This window comes from Cupressus sempervirens, chromosome 6 (assembly GCF_028749045.1).
Source record: "Cupressus sempervirens isolate cs-2001-9-10 chromosome 6, ASM2874904v1, whole genome shotgun sequence".
NCBI lineage: Eukaryota > Viridiplantae > Streptophyta > Pinopsida > Cupressales > Cupressaceae > Cupressus > Cupressus sempervirens.
In genome coordinates, this window is record NC_143123.1 from 272,489,419 (window position 1) to 272,509,773 (window position 20,355).

Here is a 20,355-nt window from a genome sequence, read left to right on the forward strand (position 1 = left end):
AGCAAGAGAAACATATGCATTGTCTAACCAGCTTAGATCATGATCTCCAACTCTAGATAAGTGTACCATCATTGTTTTTCCATGAGGATAAGTTCTCTTTGTTCAACTTAGGTGCCTGTCTCTTGCACGACATCTTTGGATCTTTATCTCAAGTCCCTTTAAACTTATTTCCTTCAAGAACTTAGCTCTGATAGAAATTGTTAGATAACTAAGAAGAGGGGGTGATGAATCTGTTATATCTAGTTATCCCACAAGCCTTAAAAATAATTCAGCACCAAATTGAACTTCATATACTTTCTAATCACAAGCTCGGTAATCACTTTCAACATTTCAACTTTCACTTGTAAACATTTTACTTCAAATTATCATCTCATTGTTTATGACTATACTAAGTACCAGAGAAATTATTTAGCTTATACTAAATTGTAGCATGAAACATAAAATATGAAATAAACTTTGCAACACATAAGCAATTAACAATGGAACACATAATTTTAACATGAAAAGACCTTGTAATGGAAAATAACCACATAGGACTAGCAACCAAAATAATTCACTCTTTTGAAACGAGCTCTACTAGGATCCAACCTTGTAAAAGGTTTACATGCACATATTTAGTGTGACCTGGTTATTGGGCTTTAATCAAAGATCATCTAGACCTTATACTCCTTGTCATTACTAAAGAGTAGCCTACTTTAAAGGACTTAAAAACATCACTGATTGATGTTACCATATTAGATAAGATAAGATAATATTATTAATGTCCAAAAAAAGACCACAACAAGGATCTATGAGACTGGAAGCTTACATCAAGAAAATAGAAAACAAACGGAGCACCAAACAGTGACCACAAAAGAACAAGAACAATAAATGAAAAAGAAGAAGAAGAAAGCAAGAGACATCACAAGAAAGATTAGGTATCTATCCTTGCAAAGAAAAATTCCAACATCAACTTATTAGTGCGGCTACCAAAGCCCTGTGATGAATTTGAGTGCTATGAGAGGAGTGTTGCTGGCAAAGAGGTCCCTTTAAGGGTCTCACAGATCTGGAATGGCCCATATTAGGGAGACTGTACGGACGCTTAACACCCTGAACCAGAGTTAAGGGTGAGAAGGTCGTAATAAGCTATGTTTGGGCCTAACTTTTGGGAAATGAAAGCTGCAAAGTATGATCACAAAGGTGCAAGGACTCACAAAGAGAGCGCAATGCAATGCTGATCAATGTACCTGAAAAAATCTGAGAGGGATCTACAGTCTCTAAATAGACAATAAAATCTCCCTCTAATCTCATAGCATATAAGGCATTTGAAAAGAAAATGAGTCAGGCATTTGAAAAGAAAATGAGTCTCGCATTTTGCCTCATCTAAGGTACAAAGTGTGCACACCCAATCCTCTCTAGCAATATGGTGATCAACCTAGATCCGGAGTGTGTGCGAGCCCACTTTGAAGGAGCCAAGGGAGATATGCAGGGTGTGTTTAGTATCTGTGTAAGTACTCAGGTGAGCAATAATTTCATCCCAAATATCTAAGAAGTGCTCAACATAGAAAGCCATCCTCAAACGTAGTCCCCCTGGAGGATCCACCCAAGTCCGTATGATATACTGCCTGTAGATGTCAACTCTGACATGCCCGATCAACTCTTGCCCAGAGGGGAGTAGATGAACAAGAGTGTCTAATGAGAACTGGTATGAAGAGAGATGGCTGATGTTGATCCCAACTAAACTCAACAAGATAGTAGCCTGAGTATACCAACAATGGGCTCTGGTAGCTAGATCAGAGTCTGCAATAGAAACTGAGGAGCAATAGGCTAAGTAAAGGTATCTGTGTTGGCCTTCAATCGAGTCTGCAAAACCACGAAGACGATGGAGAAACCAGATCAAGTCAAAAATGGTTGCAAACTTGAATGGGTGAGCTCCAAACTCAACCAAAATAATATTGTTGGGGGTAGATCTATGACATTTGATAATCCGATGGAGAAGCAGAGTTTGGGTACGCTCAATCATGGCCCAATTCGAGTCTAAAAGGGAAGGACCCCAAACCACCACACCATAGAGCACTATGGGTCTTCCTAAGGAATCCAAGAGGGATAGCTTAGATGATGTGTCCTGAAAGTGGTGTCTGAAGCACTGTCTCTCGAGCATGGCAAGGGAACCCAACCCTTAAATGATCTGAGGCTGAATGGTTGGTCTCAAGTTAAAACAAGATCCAAAAAACTTAACCCCAAGGTATGTGTAAGATGATGTAATCTCAACTTCCTAACCCTAGAAGTGAAAATGGAGATGTGACGTCTTCAACTGTTGAAGACCATAACATGAGTCTTCTCAAGGTTCATGACCAGCTATCTCATGTCACAAAAAGATACAAGTCTATCCAAAATCCTCTGAAGCCTTTTAGGATAAGAGGCATGAAGAACCACATCATTAGCAAAGAGAAGGATGGAGATCAATACCTGGTGCAAATGACAACCATCACCTGGAAGCGAGGAGTCACTGAGAAAAGCCTCGAGCTCATCAATGTAGATCTTGAACAAGGTGGGCGAGAGAGGGCAACCCTACTTCACCCCAATGGTGCTCTGGATAACGTTGGAGAAGCCCTTTGTGGTCATGAGTCTACCAATCATAGTCTCATATAACCTCATGATAGCCATCAGTAAGATCTCAGAAATACCAATATCTCTTAGTCTCTAAAAAAGGGTCGCTCTGGAGATGGAATCAAAAGCCTTACAAAAATCCACAAAACAACAATAGATTTTCTTCGAGTGGTGTCAAGCCTCCTCAATAATAGCCTGTAGTGTAAAGATATGATCCATGGTCTAGTAGTCTGCACTGAATCCTGCTTGACCCTTAGCCCTACAATTCCTCCTGTCGAGCTCACTGGATAAAATAGTATTTAATGTCATAGCATAAAGTTTGGCAAATGTATGCTCAATCATGATGGTCCTATATTTTTTGGGATTAGAGGTCAACCCAGAATTATGGATCGAGTGAATAACGTGTCTCGACCAAGATTTCGAAAAACCAAAACAAACCATGCTATTAAAGAGTGTAGAGAGATAACGGCCCAGGGTCGTGGTGTCGAGCTTGAAGAGCTCATCCTAAAAACCCTTCTCATTAGCTGCCCAGCTACATCTCATAAGTCTGATGACCTCATAAATACTAGAGTTGGAGAATAAGTGACAATGGGGGTGTGAGCTAGGAAGGGGAGCGAGCTGACCTGGGATATCATACAACGTGGAGACATGAGAGTCAAGGAGGCGAAGGTTGGGGGTGGACTGGGGTTGGCTATGCTGGGGGAACATGATGCGCCAAAACAACTTGGGATACTGAATAAGCCTATCAGAGAGGGATTTTCCCTGTGAAGCAATAAATAATCACTTCTTATGGCGAAGAAAGCGTTTGTAGGAGAGTTGTAAATTGGTGAAAGCGAGGGAATGAGTATCAAAAGCCAAGCATAAAGAGCAGTGGAATGTTTTACATGCTTCATCAAACCACTAGTTCATGGGACAAGTATTCCATCGAACGGATCTAGGAGTGTTGGGAATGGAGTGGTGAGGGATAAAGAGGAGAGTCAACCCCCAAATCGCAGTAGCTAGTGAGTGAAACATGGTAGACACCTGACTATGATCCGTGAAGCTAGCAGGGTGGAGGAATCTTCTCAAATGGAAAATGAAGAGGTCTTGATCACTATCCTTAAAACAAAAATAGGTAAGGGGATGGTTATGGGCAGGATGACTAGAGATGGGTGGTAGAGGGTGGGAACAAACGTGAACAGAAAGGCTAAGGAGGGCATGATCTGCAGGGGAAGATGGGAGATGGTAAAATTTTGGATAGAGGGGAGGAAAGAAGCAATAATGGGGATATAATCAACTGCACTCACAACCCCACTATGAGGCCAACATGTAAAAAGCTCAGAACCCAGGAAGCAAGAGAGGCAATTTAGAATCACCAGATCAGAGGACTCACAGAACTAGAGAAGGTGGTGACCATAGCAAGTTAGAGGTCCACTATGATCCTCGGACAAACGCTAAAGCCCCTTACTAGTAGGATCCCTCTCAGTAGTACAAATCAAGTTGGACCCATGGTCATACTGGGGGTCTGGAGATCTTTAGTTTGTGCATTAAAGTCTCCTAAGATGATGATGTCACCCATAACCCCAAACTTGGAGATGCTCTCAAATAGGTCTGTAACAGGGTTCCTATCCTCAACACTATGAATGGCATAAGGTGAGGAAGTCGATGATAAGTAACAAACGACAATGAAGATATCTCTCTAACGACGACTAGTGCCACCAACCTGGATCCACATAAATCTGGACTGAGAGTCAGAAGGAACCAATCTGGTAGTACTGAAAAAATCATCTCTAATCAAACAAGCAACCCCACCAGAACCACGCATCCCACCTGAAGTGCGGACCGCCTCTCTGCAAACTGAAAGCCACTACTATCCTGTGTAACTTGGAAAGGGTCGAGCAAGACTCTGATGAGTCTTAGTAACAACCAACAAATCAACATACCTCACTGCATCATGAAGTAAGCCTGGAAAAGACCACAAGGAGCCATTTCCATTCCAACAATTGATAAGCAGAGAGCCAATGGAGGGCTTAGACTTGCCCAACTGTTGGTGCTCAAACCGTCATTTGGCTAGTTACGTCCACTTAGTTAAAATATTTTCTCTACTACAATGGCAACAAAGTAACTGTCAAATGATCTATTTAGCTTTAGCACTACCTTTGCTTGTTTAGATCTTTGCTTTGCTCAGTCTTCTTCCTTCCGATCTCTTGTATGGTTGATTCACACTCTTTCTCTTTCACCTTGCACTTCCTCTGCTTGATATTTCTTCCTCTATTCTGCTAGGTTCACCTTGTTCTTCTTTCTCCTTCATAAGTTCACACTTTATCAACGATCAGCAATGATCTACAACTAATGAACAACAAAAAATAGTCTCAATCATCTCCTTAAATAGTTAACTTGCACTTTCTAGATCCTTCTAGATTTTGCCTCTTAATTAAAATCGTAGATCTCAAATTCATTGTATCTAGTCATTCATCTAATACTAGTTCACCACAAAATTTGCACTCATTCTAAAAATAGAGAATCTTCTCCATACGACCATCTCTGAATTATTCCAGTCATTGATCTCATAAAAAACCTTGTCCTTATCCTTTATGTGTTTTGAACATTCTTAATCCTCATCATTTATTGGCCTCAAATGTCATCTATCTATTTGTTCTCCACACAGTGAACATTTCCATATCACTCAGGAAATACACTAAGATTACTCAATTGAGACTGAACTCCATCTCTACTTTGCTAGGTGCTTATTTATTACTTTAGTATCTCAAGCAATATTGTCTTCCTTCTTTTATTTGATGTAACGGGTGCAACTCAATGAATACGTGAACTTCATTACAACTCTACATGATTGCAAAATAATCAAACCAACATTACACTATCAGGGTCTAACTCATTCAAGTGCCCATTGAATACCAATACTTATCAACTCTATCATTATCATACTCTCTTCAAATCCTCTTCATCAATCAAATGATATGGAACTCTATTGAATTAGCCTAATGTCTAGCCAGCTAAGACTTGACATCAATGACAACATAATAAATGATATGACTCTTTCACATACAATAATAGCATTCTCAATTACATTATGAGTTGGGGCTAATAGGTTATGTGGATAATACCCTAGTTAAATCAAAAAGAGAAAGAATCACTCACCTTGAATATTTGGATTTAATCCTAGATTGAATAGAATGATTCAAGCTAAAGTTGAATCCTAAGAAATGTGCTTTTGATGTCACCTTGACAGAAATTACTTAGATATATTAACTCAACTAAAGGAAAACAGGTCGACCTTGAGAAAATTAAGCCATAATGGATATATCACCTCCCAGAAATATTATTCAAGTGAGAAGTTTGCAAGGACATCTTCAATCTATTAGGAGATTCATATCTAATCTTGCACATAGAGCACAACTGTTTAACAAGAAAATGCACAAAGGAGCTACTTGCATCTCAAGTCAATAATGTGAAAAGAACTTAAACCATATAAAGACATACTTGGCTAAACATCCTATCCTAATGCCTCCAATACTAGGAAAGCCTTTCATTGAGTATATCTGAGTTACAACTAGATCCCTAATGGCATTATTAGCATCAAAATATAAGTTAGGGAAAGAACAATACATATACTATATTAGCATAACTCTAGTGACTTATGATCCTAACTACAATATCATTGAATAAGCTTATCTTCTTTTAGTGATTTCATATCAGAAGCTCAAATACTATATGCTAGCTCAAACTTTTCAATGTCTTTCCAAAATTGATCCATTGAAACACTTGTTAAGAAAAGCTACCCTTACTAGTTAACTAGCAAAATAGGTGATGATTATCTTGTATTTGACACTATGTCAAATATAAGGCCATTAAAGGACAAGAAATTGCAGATTAGGTAGTTGACTTTCCACTTCAAGATAGTTCTCTAAGGCAAACTTACTTCCCTAATTCATCCATTATGTACATGACTGAACACATCTGGAAGATTTTATTTGATGGTTCCTATACACATAATGGTGTTGGTGCTAGAGTTCTCTTTATTACCCCTCAAGGATATACTATACCCAAGTCTTACAAGTTGTTATTTACATGCACTAATAATATATCTTAGTATGAGGTTCTAACTAATGAAATCAAGCTAGTAATTGAATAGAGGATTACCAAGTTGCATGTCTTTAGAGAGTCTTAATCAATAAAACAAACAATGACTTCCAAACTAAAGATGAAAAATTGATGGCTTAAAAGAAAATGATTGATGATCTCAAGAATTTTTTTACCTTTGTCAAATTTTGACAAATTCCTAGGGACGAGAACAAAGTGGCTGATATTATGGCGACTTTGGCTTTCATCCTATAGATAGAGAAACATGAATCAAGATATGATTTCTTGGTTGAAGAACTACATTACCCTATCTATGAATCACTTGATAATGTTATATATACTATCATTGGTCATGATTCTTCCCACTATGCCAATATATATTCTTACCTTAGTAATAAAATTATCACTAACAACCTCACTTACAATGAGAAAATTAGCTTATCCACAATGCTTCTCATTATAGCCTCATCTCTAGTGACCTATATAGGATGGGTATAGATGGAAGAATTATTAGGTGCTTAGAAAAAGAGAGGAATCTAAATGTGTGTTGGTCAAAGACTATGAGAGCATGTGTGGGTCTCACTATAATGGTCTTACACTAGCCTAAGAATTTCTTAAGGCTAGTTACTATATGTTGGCCATGCAAAAAGATGTAGTTAGATTTGGTAAAATTGTAAGAGGTGTCATATTCATGGAAATTTGACCTATGCTCTAGGAAGGGACCTAATACCTTATGTTTTTCACTAGCTCTTTCAACAATGGGATTTTGATATGGTAAGCCAGGTACATCCCAACTCATCTAGAGGTCATAATTTTTTCATCATGGCTATAGAATATTTCACTAAGTGGGTTTAGGTTGTACCTCTTTCAACTACTACAGGGAAACAAGTCTCACATTTTATCCCAAACTATATCATCTGTAGATATGGTGTGCCATCCTCCATAGTTACTAATAATGGACGAAAATTTAAGAACAAAGACCTCAAACAATTTTATAAGAAATTAAAGTCAAGAAACATTAGTCTTCTATTTATTACCCGCAAGGAAATGGTCAAGTGGAAGCCTTAAACAAGACACTACTAAAAATATTGCACAGAAATCTTAATAAGGCAGGTATGGATTGACAACTTCAAATTAATCCTTCCTTGTGGGCCTAAAAAATAAGAACTCATACACCTATGAGACCCCACATTTTTTCTCTTGTCTATGGGGATGATGTTGTCTTACTTGTTGAGGTTGACATACCTTCAATCCGAGTCTCCCTTAGAGGGTTGATCATTGATGAACACTATCACATTTCTCCTCTATAGTAATTGGAAATATTGGATGAATGAAGAAAAGATGCCTTTGTTCATATGAGGGTTTATCAATAATGAATGTCTACGAGGTACAATAAGGTGCACCATAGAGATTTTGAAGTTGGTGAGTTGGTCTTCAGAGAAAATCCTAAAAGTTAGCAAAATATAACCCAAAAGGGGAAGCTTGAACCAAATTGGTTGGGTTCTTATATTATTATTGTTGTTTTTGGATCTAGTGAATATCAACTCTTAACACTTGAGAAAGATCACTTCCACGAGCCCATCAACATTCTTCATTTGAAGAAGTTTTATGCTTAATGCTCTTGACATCCATAGCTTTGTACATAGCTTATGGTCCTAAAAAAACCCAAAATAAAAATAAAAAATGGTCCCCAAAAAATCCTAAGAAAAGAGAATGTCCTAAAAAAATGATCATCTTAGTAAAAACCTAATAATAGGCGCTTTGATATATTACCAAAAAATCATTCAATATCTTGGAAAAAAAATCCTTCCAAGTGGTGAAACCCTAAAAACATATGCTACTCAAGACCTACTTACTTATATCTATGAGCTCATAGGCTTGACACTTAACCATTTCACTCCATCATACACACTTGTCTCCTAGTTTGTAATATATCTTTGTTTAGGTATAAGGGGCATGAATTGTGTTGTATTTGGTCTTTAGGATGTACTGGTGCTCTATGACACCACCCCAAATAGTTTTTCCCAACACTTACCTTTCTTTGACATCGAGTGTTTCTTAACACTTATTAGATAGTCTAACTTGAGCTTACACTTTGTCAATAATCTAGCTAGGTGATATACCCCACATATAGGCATAAATATCAGAGTCAATAATTATCTTTTTCTTTTCTTTTACACTGTGTGCTAAAATTAAAAAGAATGGGATTTTCTTGTTGATTCTCTTTGTGTACTACTTTTTATCAACTTTCATTGATGTTCCCTCGTTACTTTCTATAGGATATACCTCAACTAGAGGAATGGGAGCATGGGGCATATTTTCTTTTCTTTTTCTACATGCAGGTATAGTTTTGATGACCCTAGGTGTCTAAAGCATATATCTTGCTCTGGCCCCTTGAACACTTGGGTGATTTGGATTTGTGTCCTTCACCATTTCATCATGTTTTTTTTGTAATGTCATGCTTATGGCCATCTCAACATTTTGTATCTCGCTACGAGCATAATATTGCTATATTAACTCGGAATCTAACTACATCATCATCCTAACATCCATGTCTTTGATGTGTAGGTTTGTACTCAATCTAATATAGATCATATTCATATCTTCGTACTTATGCTTGCACTAGTTGTATGATCTTTTAATGCTCCTTAATAAGAATCGATGATAATAACAAGGACCTATCTAATTGATCCTTGCAAATTGCACTTTTCATTTCATGATAGTTTGCATATTAGGGTTTTCATTCTACCTTGTATTTTAGACTTTGCATCTTGAGTAAGGAGAGAGCCTTTGTCATCTAATTATGTTTATCTTCACGTCTCCTCTTCTCTTCTTGATCATATCTTCATCATTTCTTGGTCTTTCTATCATTGTCATCACCTCTCTTCTATCTCACAACCAAAGGGATTAATCATATCATGATATTTGATCTTATCCAAAATGATAAGTTTTCAAGTCATGAAGTTCCTAAACATATCTTATAAGAGGATATCATTATGAGCATAGCATCTATGAGAGGATCACATACATCATGGTACTGGAAAGATAATGAAAGCATATATATCAATGACATCACATATCATAAGTAAGTAAAGTGTTGAAAGCAAAGATACATTCATGATACAAGCATAAGTAAATGAGACAAGTGCACAACACATATCCAAATCTAGTATCTCATATATATCATGATAAATCAAGTACAAGTATAATGTGAGATCAAAATCTAGATGAATGTCAAAATCTTAAAGAATCTCAAAATTGCCCTAATACAATCTAAGATCAAGAGCTCTCATGAATAACTCCCACCCTCCTATGTAGGAGGGGGAGGAGCTTATGTCTTGTTTGGCAACTAAACTATGCCCCCTGACCTCCTTCCCTCTAGAGTAGTTAGGTATTCTCTACTCTGTAGACACTACTATAATGTAGGATGCATAGTAATATGCGGCCTGATCCACATGTCTCTCTGCATCTTGGTGAGCTCTGTATCATTCCTGTCTCAATGTGTACTCCCTAGATCAAGCCTCATGTCAATCAACCTATATTTGTTGATCCCTAACTTCAACAGTAATCTCTAGTTGTTGCACCTCTATCTCTAGCCCCTTCACCCATGCTATGGATGAAATACTCTCTCCATGGTCCTCTTGCTAAGGATTTTTTCTCCATCTCCTCCACCTAAGGTCTCCACACTAACTTCTCGCCCTCAATCTCATCCTCCTCCATATCCATGACTATCCCTCTAGTCTCATACTGAGTAGTTAGATGACTTTTAGAATGGGCACTATCCCTGCTCCCACATCTGTTACTACCTCCTCCTCCATCCCCTTTGTCCCCACCATCTCTATCTCCTACTCAGGGCACTCTCCTAGTTGGATCTATAAACCTAGGATAGGGATGGTCCCTAATCCATCTCCTATACTCAAGTCATCCCTGCATCCACCATGTCTGGGAGAAAGTCCCGTATAACGTGCTAAATAACATGCACCTCCTAGAGACATGGTGTATCTCAACATAGGACCCCATTCTAGGACCTCCTCTGTCAGGTACATTAAATTGTCATATATATGCTCACACCTTGTTAGCATCTAAACTGTCTCCATATGCAGCTGATAACAAACCACTCCATATACCTTGGATGTCTCCCCAATAGTGGCCTACTACAAAACATGTAGGATAACTCCTCCCTCGCTCCCTCTTACTACTCAAACTCTTTGTAAGGTCACCACACCACTGAAGTAATGTCATCTAGTATCTTCCTCTAGTAGAAACCATCTCCCACATGAGTCTACTAAATATAGTCAAAGTATCTATAAATATATGGTCTCCCCCGTCGCCTCAATTGTACCCTATAGCGGATCACATCTATGTGCTCCCACGCCAATATCTGTGCTATCACCATTCCCACTGACCATCTCCTACCCTCTCTATACAAAATATCATGGATCTCTCTATACATGTCACACAGAATAGATGGGCCCCAAGCCATGTGATGAGGACGTGATAGGAGGTCCATAACTAAGTGGCCCCACCTGCACTAGAAGCCATTATGGCTCTAATTTGCACCAAGTATGCATCAAATCAAAGATCACTAAATGTAGGCCTCAAGAAATTCATCACTATAATATCGCATCATTTTATCCCATAAGATATATCATTCCAAGATGGTCTCATCTGTGAAAACTTGATGCATCACCGCTATCCCCTCTGCTAGAGTTTGATCAAAGTACATCTATATCACAAGTCAAGGAATGTATCAGTATTTATCATGTGTATCTCATTAGAAAGTTAGAAGAGAAAGTAACATAGCACAATTTGGATACTCACAATCTCTCCTTGATAAGGAATCCATAGAATCTAATACACATCCTCTAATGTGATTACCATCTCTCTAGTTGGAAAATGAAAAGTATTATGCTTAGAGTGGAAACTCTTAACAAGAGTAGTCAGTAGGCCATAGTTTTCTTAGATATGGGGTAGATTAAGTAAAGATCCAAGGTCCTTGGTATTTAGTACAAAGGTATCCTCATCGGTCAAGTGAATCACTAACCGCAAACCAAATGGATATGGACACCTCACGAAAAGTTATGAAAACAATAAGCTATCAAGAAGGGTCTCAAAACACTATGGAAACACTTAATACAAGTAAAAAGTCCAAGTTATGAGTACAAAAAGAAACTAAGACACCAAGTATGGTTGTACACCATTTCATAGACTATCCTAGTATCGTAAGGTCATACGATATTTTATGATCATGCGATACTTCGTACCTCATCGTATAACATATGGGTATGTCTCATACAATACTATGTAACTCTAATATACGACACTTTGCAATTTTGAGAAACGCCATACAAAATTCTACCAAACTACAAATGGCATTTGAAAGTATCATACGAAACTTAAAACCTAAGAGAAGCATACAATATCACAAAACGGAAGCAAGAACAAGTTCATTTTTCAATCACCTACCAACACAAGGCAGTCTTGTCGCTAGTTATGCATTTGGCTTAGTTCAAAATACTACTCATACACTAGGACCTATATATTCGCTCTCTAAAGGCTCTGGAATCACTAGAAGACAATACGAACAAATGATTTGAAAATGACCCTTTTGGACTCTTTATATAACATTTTGACCTAATATTTTAAAGTCTTGGATTTCCCCACACATTTCAGAATAACCCAATTTTGACATCTTGGATTCATATCGGGATGAAAATTGAAATCTAAATTTATCTTTGATCATTAAAATTGCGATCTAAAATTGATCTTCTATGTGCAATTGGCTGACCCTTTCGAGAAAAATCTTCACATCTTCTAAGGAAAAAATCCTTTCATCATTTCTACCTCTTCATCTTCTCCTCTTTCCCATTTCATCATATTTCTTCTTTGTTTGACCTAATTCTAATATTCCATCAACTCTGTCAAACTGGGGCACATTCTCAACACTTAGTGTTAAAATGTGGTTTTATTCTTTCTATATAGCTCATCTATCATCATGGACCTTATGTTTACTCAATTTGATCAAATATATCTTAATTTTTCATCTCATCTACTTCATTTCAATTTTAATCCTGAGGGGACAAGAATATTGCCTTCAATGACATGGATTCTAAGAAAAACCTATTTCAATCAAACGAACACTCGATAGAGGATTTGATGATGGAGGAGCTTCTTCCTCAGGTGGTCTCAAGCCTAGGGAAATCAGGTTTGGGCAAAACCTACACAATGCTTAACTTCAGTGGGAAGTTGTTTTGCAAAGCAAGTTCAATGTGGTGGTAAGCATGTTGAACTTTCACCTGAGAAATTCAAAAAATTTGATGAACATCATTTTTGGGGGGAAGAATTGGATGCTAAAGGGGGCAAGGAAGACTTTTTTTCTTGTTGAGGATTTTTTTCTATGTTGTAGACTGGAACTTGTTGGGGATGTGATTTCTGTGTTGTAGACTAGAAATACAAAGCAGAAAGACAAGGTGTTGGGGGCACACAAAAATTGAATTCCACTCTCCCATTAACAAAAGATATTAATTTAACTTTTTGACTCATTTGATAAGAATAAATGAGATTTAAATTATTCAATGGACAGATGTTAAAGTTTCCCCACACACCAACAAGCCATTAATTTTTATTAGATTTTTTTATGTCTTCACATATCATTTTATAGGTGCTCTTAAACCTTATAGTGGTTTGTTCCAAAAAACTTTTTAACTCTTGTGCTAATTGTTTTACCATAGTTTTCTGGTGTGTAGGCTAGACTTCACATTATGATAGGATTATGCTTTGATACTAATGTAATATCCTTGCTATTAGGATTAGCTTGCAACAAGTAATACCTACAAAATAAATGTCAAACTTTAAATAATAACAAATTTAATTATAACATTCTATCATCTATCCTAACCTCAAATCTTAAAGACGTCTCCACATCACCTTCGTGAGAATCTCCAAAATTAAAATCATATAATATCAATTCTAGAACCATCCTAGATTATTTCATTGTCTTATCTAAAATCCATGACAGAAAGCCAAACCAATTTCACATTGTAAAGAAACATGATTGAAGCGTTGACTGTAAATAAAGGCAGCTATGACTGGAATATCCTAGTAGAAATAAATGTCCATTGATTACTCCATATATAGTTTTCTTACTATTTAAGTTTCAGTATTACTGGCCACGCACAGTTCTTGTCTATTGACAATAGGACACTTTGATCTCCTTCACTATAAGTAATTCATACATCAAATACGTTACGAATCATGTCTTCTATGGCCCAACCTTTATTCTTATTCATTAAAAAAGAAAACACAACTACTGAATCTTAATAAAACAATGCAAAAATAGACCCACCAAACAAAAAGACTTATTGGTTCAAATCTCTGCTTGTCAGTGCTGCCCCTCTGCCTCTTGCTGCATATACACCTTTTTCAAATGTTATCTGAACAGATGCAACACAATATCACTCATATATATATATATATATATAATCAATGTAACACCAGTTCTGGGGTTCATTGGGACAGTGAGACGAGTTTTCGGAACAGGAACAATGGGTCTCAATTTTGAAATGACAAGGAACATCGCTAAGAGATGGTGGAACAGGAAAGGGTTCAATGTACTATACATAGAACTTTAAATATTTTTTTATAAAATGATGTTTCAGTATAACATTCCAAATCAAAAATAGATACTTCCAAATTTTCCAAATGTAAAAGTGAGTGGTGTACCCCAGTCTCACTGTATATAACCAAAGACAATGAATTATATTGACCTACATTTATTTATAATCCTTTTCCATCCTTTCTCTAACATAATCTCACCAACTCCACACAATGCAGCCAATGACAGAGCAAAAATTAAAAATAAAGTTCGAGTCCAAAAAAGAAGAACCCATTTGAAAAACTAGTGCAATTGATCAGACAATCTAGCACTAATCGAAGAATTCGGCATTCGCAGAAATAAAACCAAGACAATCCCTGCACATAGTGGCGACACAGCAAACCTCAGTGATGTCAAATCAGATGCTCGTCACAGAAATTTTCACTTCTGTCCCAGGCATGATCCTTTCTAACGCCTGCCCCTTTTTGAACTTGTACAGTGTCATCTTAATACACAACCCTAGATTTCCATTGCCAGCAAATTCTTGCCATTTTATTGTACTCGAAAAATTAAATTATAAAAACAAAAAACTCCGACAGGGGACGTTGTACTTCTACAAATGCTGGGCACATTGCATTCTACGCATTCAAACTATTACGAGTTCTGATTCCTAGCAAGAACGCCCTCTTAGTCGTTGCCTTACGCCCCTTCAGCCAAAACAAATAACCGAGTCGGACTCCAACCTAGCGTCGCCATTCTGCTGTAGCATCACCCTTTAGTCTCCCGTTTGGGCAGTGTAAACTACTGTTTAATGATATATCCTTCATGCATTCAAATTTTTTGAGGGTGATATGGAGGAAGCTTGAGTTCTATTTTCCTAGGGTTGAATTTTTGCGTGGTTAAAGATCTATTAAGAATTTTTTTTATACAATAATAAGTGTTCCAACTTTTTAGTCCTTTCAATTTAATCAGGTAGAAAAGATGTGGCTAAGCTCCATACAAAATGCATTGTTGACCAAATTTCAAAAAATCAAAAACACAAATAATTTTCCTGAAATTTCGACATGTGTTCTTCCTGATCTACATATTTCATTGTCCAGAACAGTAAAAAATTTAGAAAAAAATCATTGCCTTTTCCTGAATCTGAAAAAATAAAAATTTAACTACTTTTTTTGTCTTTGGTACATTTTGTGTGGAGCTTAGCCAGTGCCAGGTAGGTAGAAATGGTGTGGGGCTAGGAAAGCTTAGGAAATATTTTGCCACATGTCAACAATTGCTAGTTACTTTTCCATCAAAAGTAAATAATAATTTAATAAATTTAAAATCTTATACTACCGTCACTTAGAAAGCTCCCTCCATGGGTCCCAGCCTTAACTTGCAAATAGAACATTTATCTCTTAGTTGACCTTGATTTGTTTAGAATTTTGACATATGATATTATTTTGTGCTTTTGTGCGAAGGAATTGTTACTTTGTGCATGATTTTTTATTTAGTTAGGGGTTTTTATGTGCAACCAATAATCAAGAATCTATCAAACAAAGCATATACAATAGTCAAAAGGTCAACATTTAATACATTATTGCAAGTCAAATGTGCTAATCCTACAAGCTATAACATGTACACAAGTGTTATCCATAAGGGTATTTTATCCTTGGATTACAACATATTTAAATATCATATCCAACATTATAAAATTCACAAAAAGTTTACATTTTAAATTTGAGAACTAGTAATGTACAAGGAAATAAGCTACTGACAAGTATACCACCAAAGAGCATTAAAAAAAAACAACTTTATTATTGAGTTATACTATTATTGAATTTTATTTGTTCTCGACACCATATTTAAGATAAAAACAAACACAATTACTTTCCAACATTTTAAGGAAAATTAGGCCTCGTAGCATTGAACCACATCATAATACACAAACTTCTCATTGCAAAGCTTTTAATATAAAACCATATATGAGACTGAATAAAATAGTCTTAAGATATAACAATCACATTGAAGATTGGTTATGACTTAAACAATCTAGATGTGATAGATGTGTGATCCACTAATCCATAATTAAATTAATTTTGAGCCATATTTAGTAATCACTAATCAAAATAGTCTAATTGAAAATGTTAGCTTAAAACAGTAATGAAGATTTTAACATAAAATCATATGTATCCAAAATACATAATTGAATATCTTGATTGTAATACAAAACATTATTAATATGGACGTACCAATTTTGTAAAGATACTCTACTAGCATTGCAATCTAAATTTCAGTAATGAACACAAAGTTCTTGTTCAAGTAAAGTTTTCACTACGACTAATGACCAAAAAAGCTATAATCTTCTTTTGTTATAATTAAACATATCATTGAAGGTTTGTATTCTTTTAGAATACAATCTTGATCCCTTAATTTGAGGAACCTTTGTAAACAGAACCCCATGATAATCAATCACAAGGGAGCACCAACAAAAGGAGAGTTAATAGAAACCCTGAAATTAGAAGTGACTCTCATCAAGGTAATGCATAGTTCAGAGATTTTCATGCATTTCAAATGTTTTTGCCTGAAAAATACAGACAGTGTTTGCTAGTCTCAAAGTGATCCATTAAGATTCAAAAATGAAAACCTAACTTTTCAATTTTCTTATATCTAAAAGCTTTAGAGATGAGCTTTTCAAGACTCCTTCCATTTAAAGCTTTAATGACCCATTAAACACAATAAGAATAATACAATGTATCCAAAAGTTAAAGAAACCACCTCTATCTCTTTAAATTGACATCAAATTTCTTAAACAACCTTATTAAAACCTTTAAAATCAAAAGAAAATCTCTTAAAATCCCTTTCAACTTGTTCTAGATTGCCTTCAAGTGGTTTTATGCAAAATATAAGCGTGTGCAATATCAAGACTTTGAAATAAACCTAAACTTAACAGCCAAAGAGAAAGGCTTAGTAAAATAGGAAGGCTCGGTATTTCAAATAGTATACTATATTACTCTAGGCCTAGAACACCAGGAATGGATGGACATGCATATAATTACATTGTCATCTGGAGATCAAGTTCTTCTTTAAATTGCAGGAGGAGAAATAGTTCATAACATGGACATAATCTCCTGGTCATTTCTTGTACAGAATAAAGATTTGGTTAATGATATTCCAACTCGATGAATAAAAGCGTAATTTGCTCTTGAAAGTTACAATGTATCAGTAGTAAAAGTCAAATGTCAAGGTGGAACTAGGCTTGACAATCATAAAAAAATTATGATCTAGAATCTAAATCTATGTCAATCAATGTCACGGAACTTCAAAGTAAATTTGTTACGTAAAAACTAGTAGACTATGGGGCCAACCTGATAAGACGGCCAAAAGCGTCCCTATTCCATGGGCCCTCTCCTTCTAATACTGCTGCTGCTGTTGATGTTCCTCCTTTCTTTGCGTTGTTGTTGTTTAGGCTAGTGATTGTGGTAGAATTAAAATAAAAACAACAGTTTGCATTGAGTTTGGTGAGGCAATGCTCTGCATCCGCCCAGGCCCAAGCCTCCTCATATGTTCCTTGCCCTGAAACTATCAACCTTTTATTACTATTATTCATCTTGTTCTCATTCTCAATTTCATTAGTGACTGTGTAATATGTACTCATTTCCCACGGCCTTCTCCCTTCCTTCCCCTCTCCTCCTCTACTCAATTCCATCATCGTCATCATTTGGCTTTTCCTCTTGCGCATGCGAGACTGCAACCATCTTATGACCAACTGTGCAGCTACATAACCTATAACCAGCGAACGCAAGTATACATGTTTGTTGCCGTGTACTATTGTGGTACTTTCTGGCAGCATCGCCATTGATCTGGGAATTATTATGTTGTAACGGTCTTCTCCTTTTACTTGGCCCTTGCACTGGGGGTAACACACGCTATAAACTTCTGAGGAGTGGTAGCTGGAATACCTAATCATATCGCCCACGACAAATGGCACAATAGCATAGGATTCCCCCTCGGCCAAAAGCTTAACCTCAGAATCAACCGCCTTGTCTTCAGATCTCATACAATACAAGGTTTTCCCTTCACATTTCACTCTCAAATAAGCTAATTATCTTGTAAGATGCAAAGAATCAGAGCATAATTTGAAAGACAAAAAAGGCAAAGATTAGAGAAAAACATTTTAACATGAAGATTCGGAGAGAACTGCGTATAACTTAAAAAGTGGGCTATCTTCATTTGAGTCCTACCATACACGTCTCCACAAGCCTTTGGTTAGAAAATTTACAGGTTGTGTATATTTAAGTTTTCCTAATTAATAGGAAGAGCTTATGGAAAACAGTGTATGTTTGTTAACGTCAATCTTACAGATTACAATCTGTGATCAATCATGAAAATGAAAGCAAATGATCCCAAACGCCGATATAAACAAAGCATACAGTTATTCTATTTCCAGAAGCTCTTATTATCGAATAATGTGTTATAAAAGCCTTAAAGATATAATTTTAAAAACGTTAAGTAGGGTTTGAGTGCACACAGGAATGGCGAATGTCGAGGCGCAGGGCTCCTCCGGAGTGAGGAATAACGAAGAATTCCGTCCATAAGCTCTCCCGAAATCCGTAATGGGTATAATTGTTCAGGGAAAGCAGTCCGACGCCTTCACTCCTTACATAATTTGGGGCTTTAAATGCATAAAACCTCCACTGAAGCGGCTGCTGCCAACTCTGTATCGAAAAATAAAGACCATTAGCTATTCCATCCAAATCCAAGGGCAAAAGGGAAGAAAAGCAAAAGGAAACAGAAAAATTATGCAACTCACATAGCTCCCAATTTGAACAGACAGCTGAAATTGAGAAGAAGAAAAGGATTCTGTCGCAATGTCGACAAACCTGCCCTCTCAAATACAGATCCAAATGTGAGAATATAACAGGCAGAGAAGCAGGGGATGCAAATTTAAGCATATTTATAGAATTGCACTTACCCGTAAAGAAGAAAGTCTTGGGCGTGGGCGATCGCTACGGCATACATTAGGAGAATCGTACCTATTTTCTGCATTTTAAACACTGTTTTCCCGCCCTCCATTACCATACCCTTCCTCTGCAAAACCCTTCCATCCAAATCCACCCCATTCCAACACCCCAACTCAAAGTAAACCACGATTTTGATTTGCCGGGCTTTTAAAATGCTGTGTCTTACTTGTCACTCAAGGATAAGGTGTTAAGAGGGGTAAAAGCTTCATTTATCGAGATTAATTAACCAAATAATTTATCATTAAAATAATTCAAAATAAGTAGTGACAAGGTTATATATTTATATCTTTTTCATAATGATGACTAGGAAGTAAGGATTTGGTTTTATGTTTTTGAAATATAAAGCAGCCAAAACAAGGGGGGCTAGCACTAATAGAAAGTTTAGTTGGTCAACTACCAACAGGTTACCAAGCAAAAATTACTTCCTACCTTCGCTTAATATACCAAAAACATAACAAAACATAAGAACAACAAGGTATCCAACTAAGATACCATAAACAGGATTGTTTAAACTTAAAGAGTAAATAAACAAAGGCCAAACTGCCTTAAAACTGACCAAGTCCGAGATCCACCAAAAAAACATAAAACCAGAGGGCAAGCACTAATTATGCTTTTCACCGCCTCTCCCCTTGAGGAGGACATTCGCCTAGTCTTCCGCTAGGAAGCCAAACAATAATTTGGAGTCCTCTTTGTTCAGGTCCTCATCTTGGTTGTCTTTCAGCAAATGCAAGGTCGTGGCAGCGGGTCACCTTGATGGTGAGTTTGGACAAAAGGCCAAATCTTTCCTCCAAGGCCATCGTTTTCTCCCTCAACTCCTTGACCTTCGTTTTAAGAGCCACCATTGTATCCTCTGGATAACCACATGACCTATATTTCTCCTTCATGCTATTAACCTGCAAAACTAGGGAGTCGGGAATACTTTTTTCTTTAGTATTCACTCAAGCCGGGGAGGATACCATCACGAGAGAGGGGGCTTTATCCACCATTTTCGGGAATTGATTTTGCATGAGATCCACTATATCCATCATGAGGGATGCAAAGACGTGGGTCACCTCCTCCTCACCACCCGAACCTGACACCAAGGAATTT

At 36.8% G+C, this 20,355-nt stretch overlaps 1 protein-coding gene across 1 annotated transcript; it reads right to left on the minus strand.

Annotated features, from left to right (window-relative positions):
- Positions 1–17,425: 17,425 nt before the first annotated feature.
- Positions 17,426–19,447, minus strand: LOC149552282 (uncharacterized). Its single transcript, XM_089787803.1, has 4 exons — positions 19,218–19,447; positions 19,056–19,125; positions 18,774–18,960; positions 17,426–18,319 (listed from the first exon to the last, which is right to left on the minus strand). The coding sequence occupies exons 1-4, from the start codon at positions 19,322–19,324 to the stop codon at positions 17,598–17,600; spliced, it is 1,086 nt and encodes a 361-aa protein (XP_089643929.1). The 5' UTR covers positions 19,325–19,447; the 3' UTR covers positions 17,426–17,597.
- Positions 19,448–20,355: the final 908 nt, after the last annotated feature.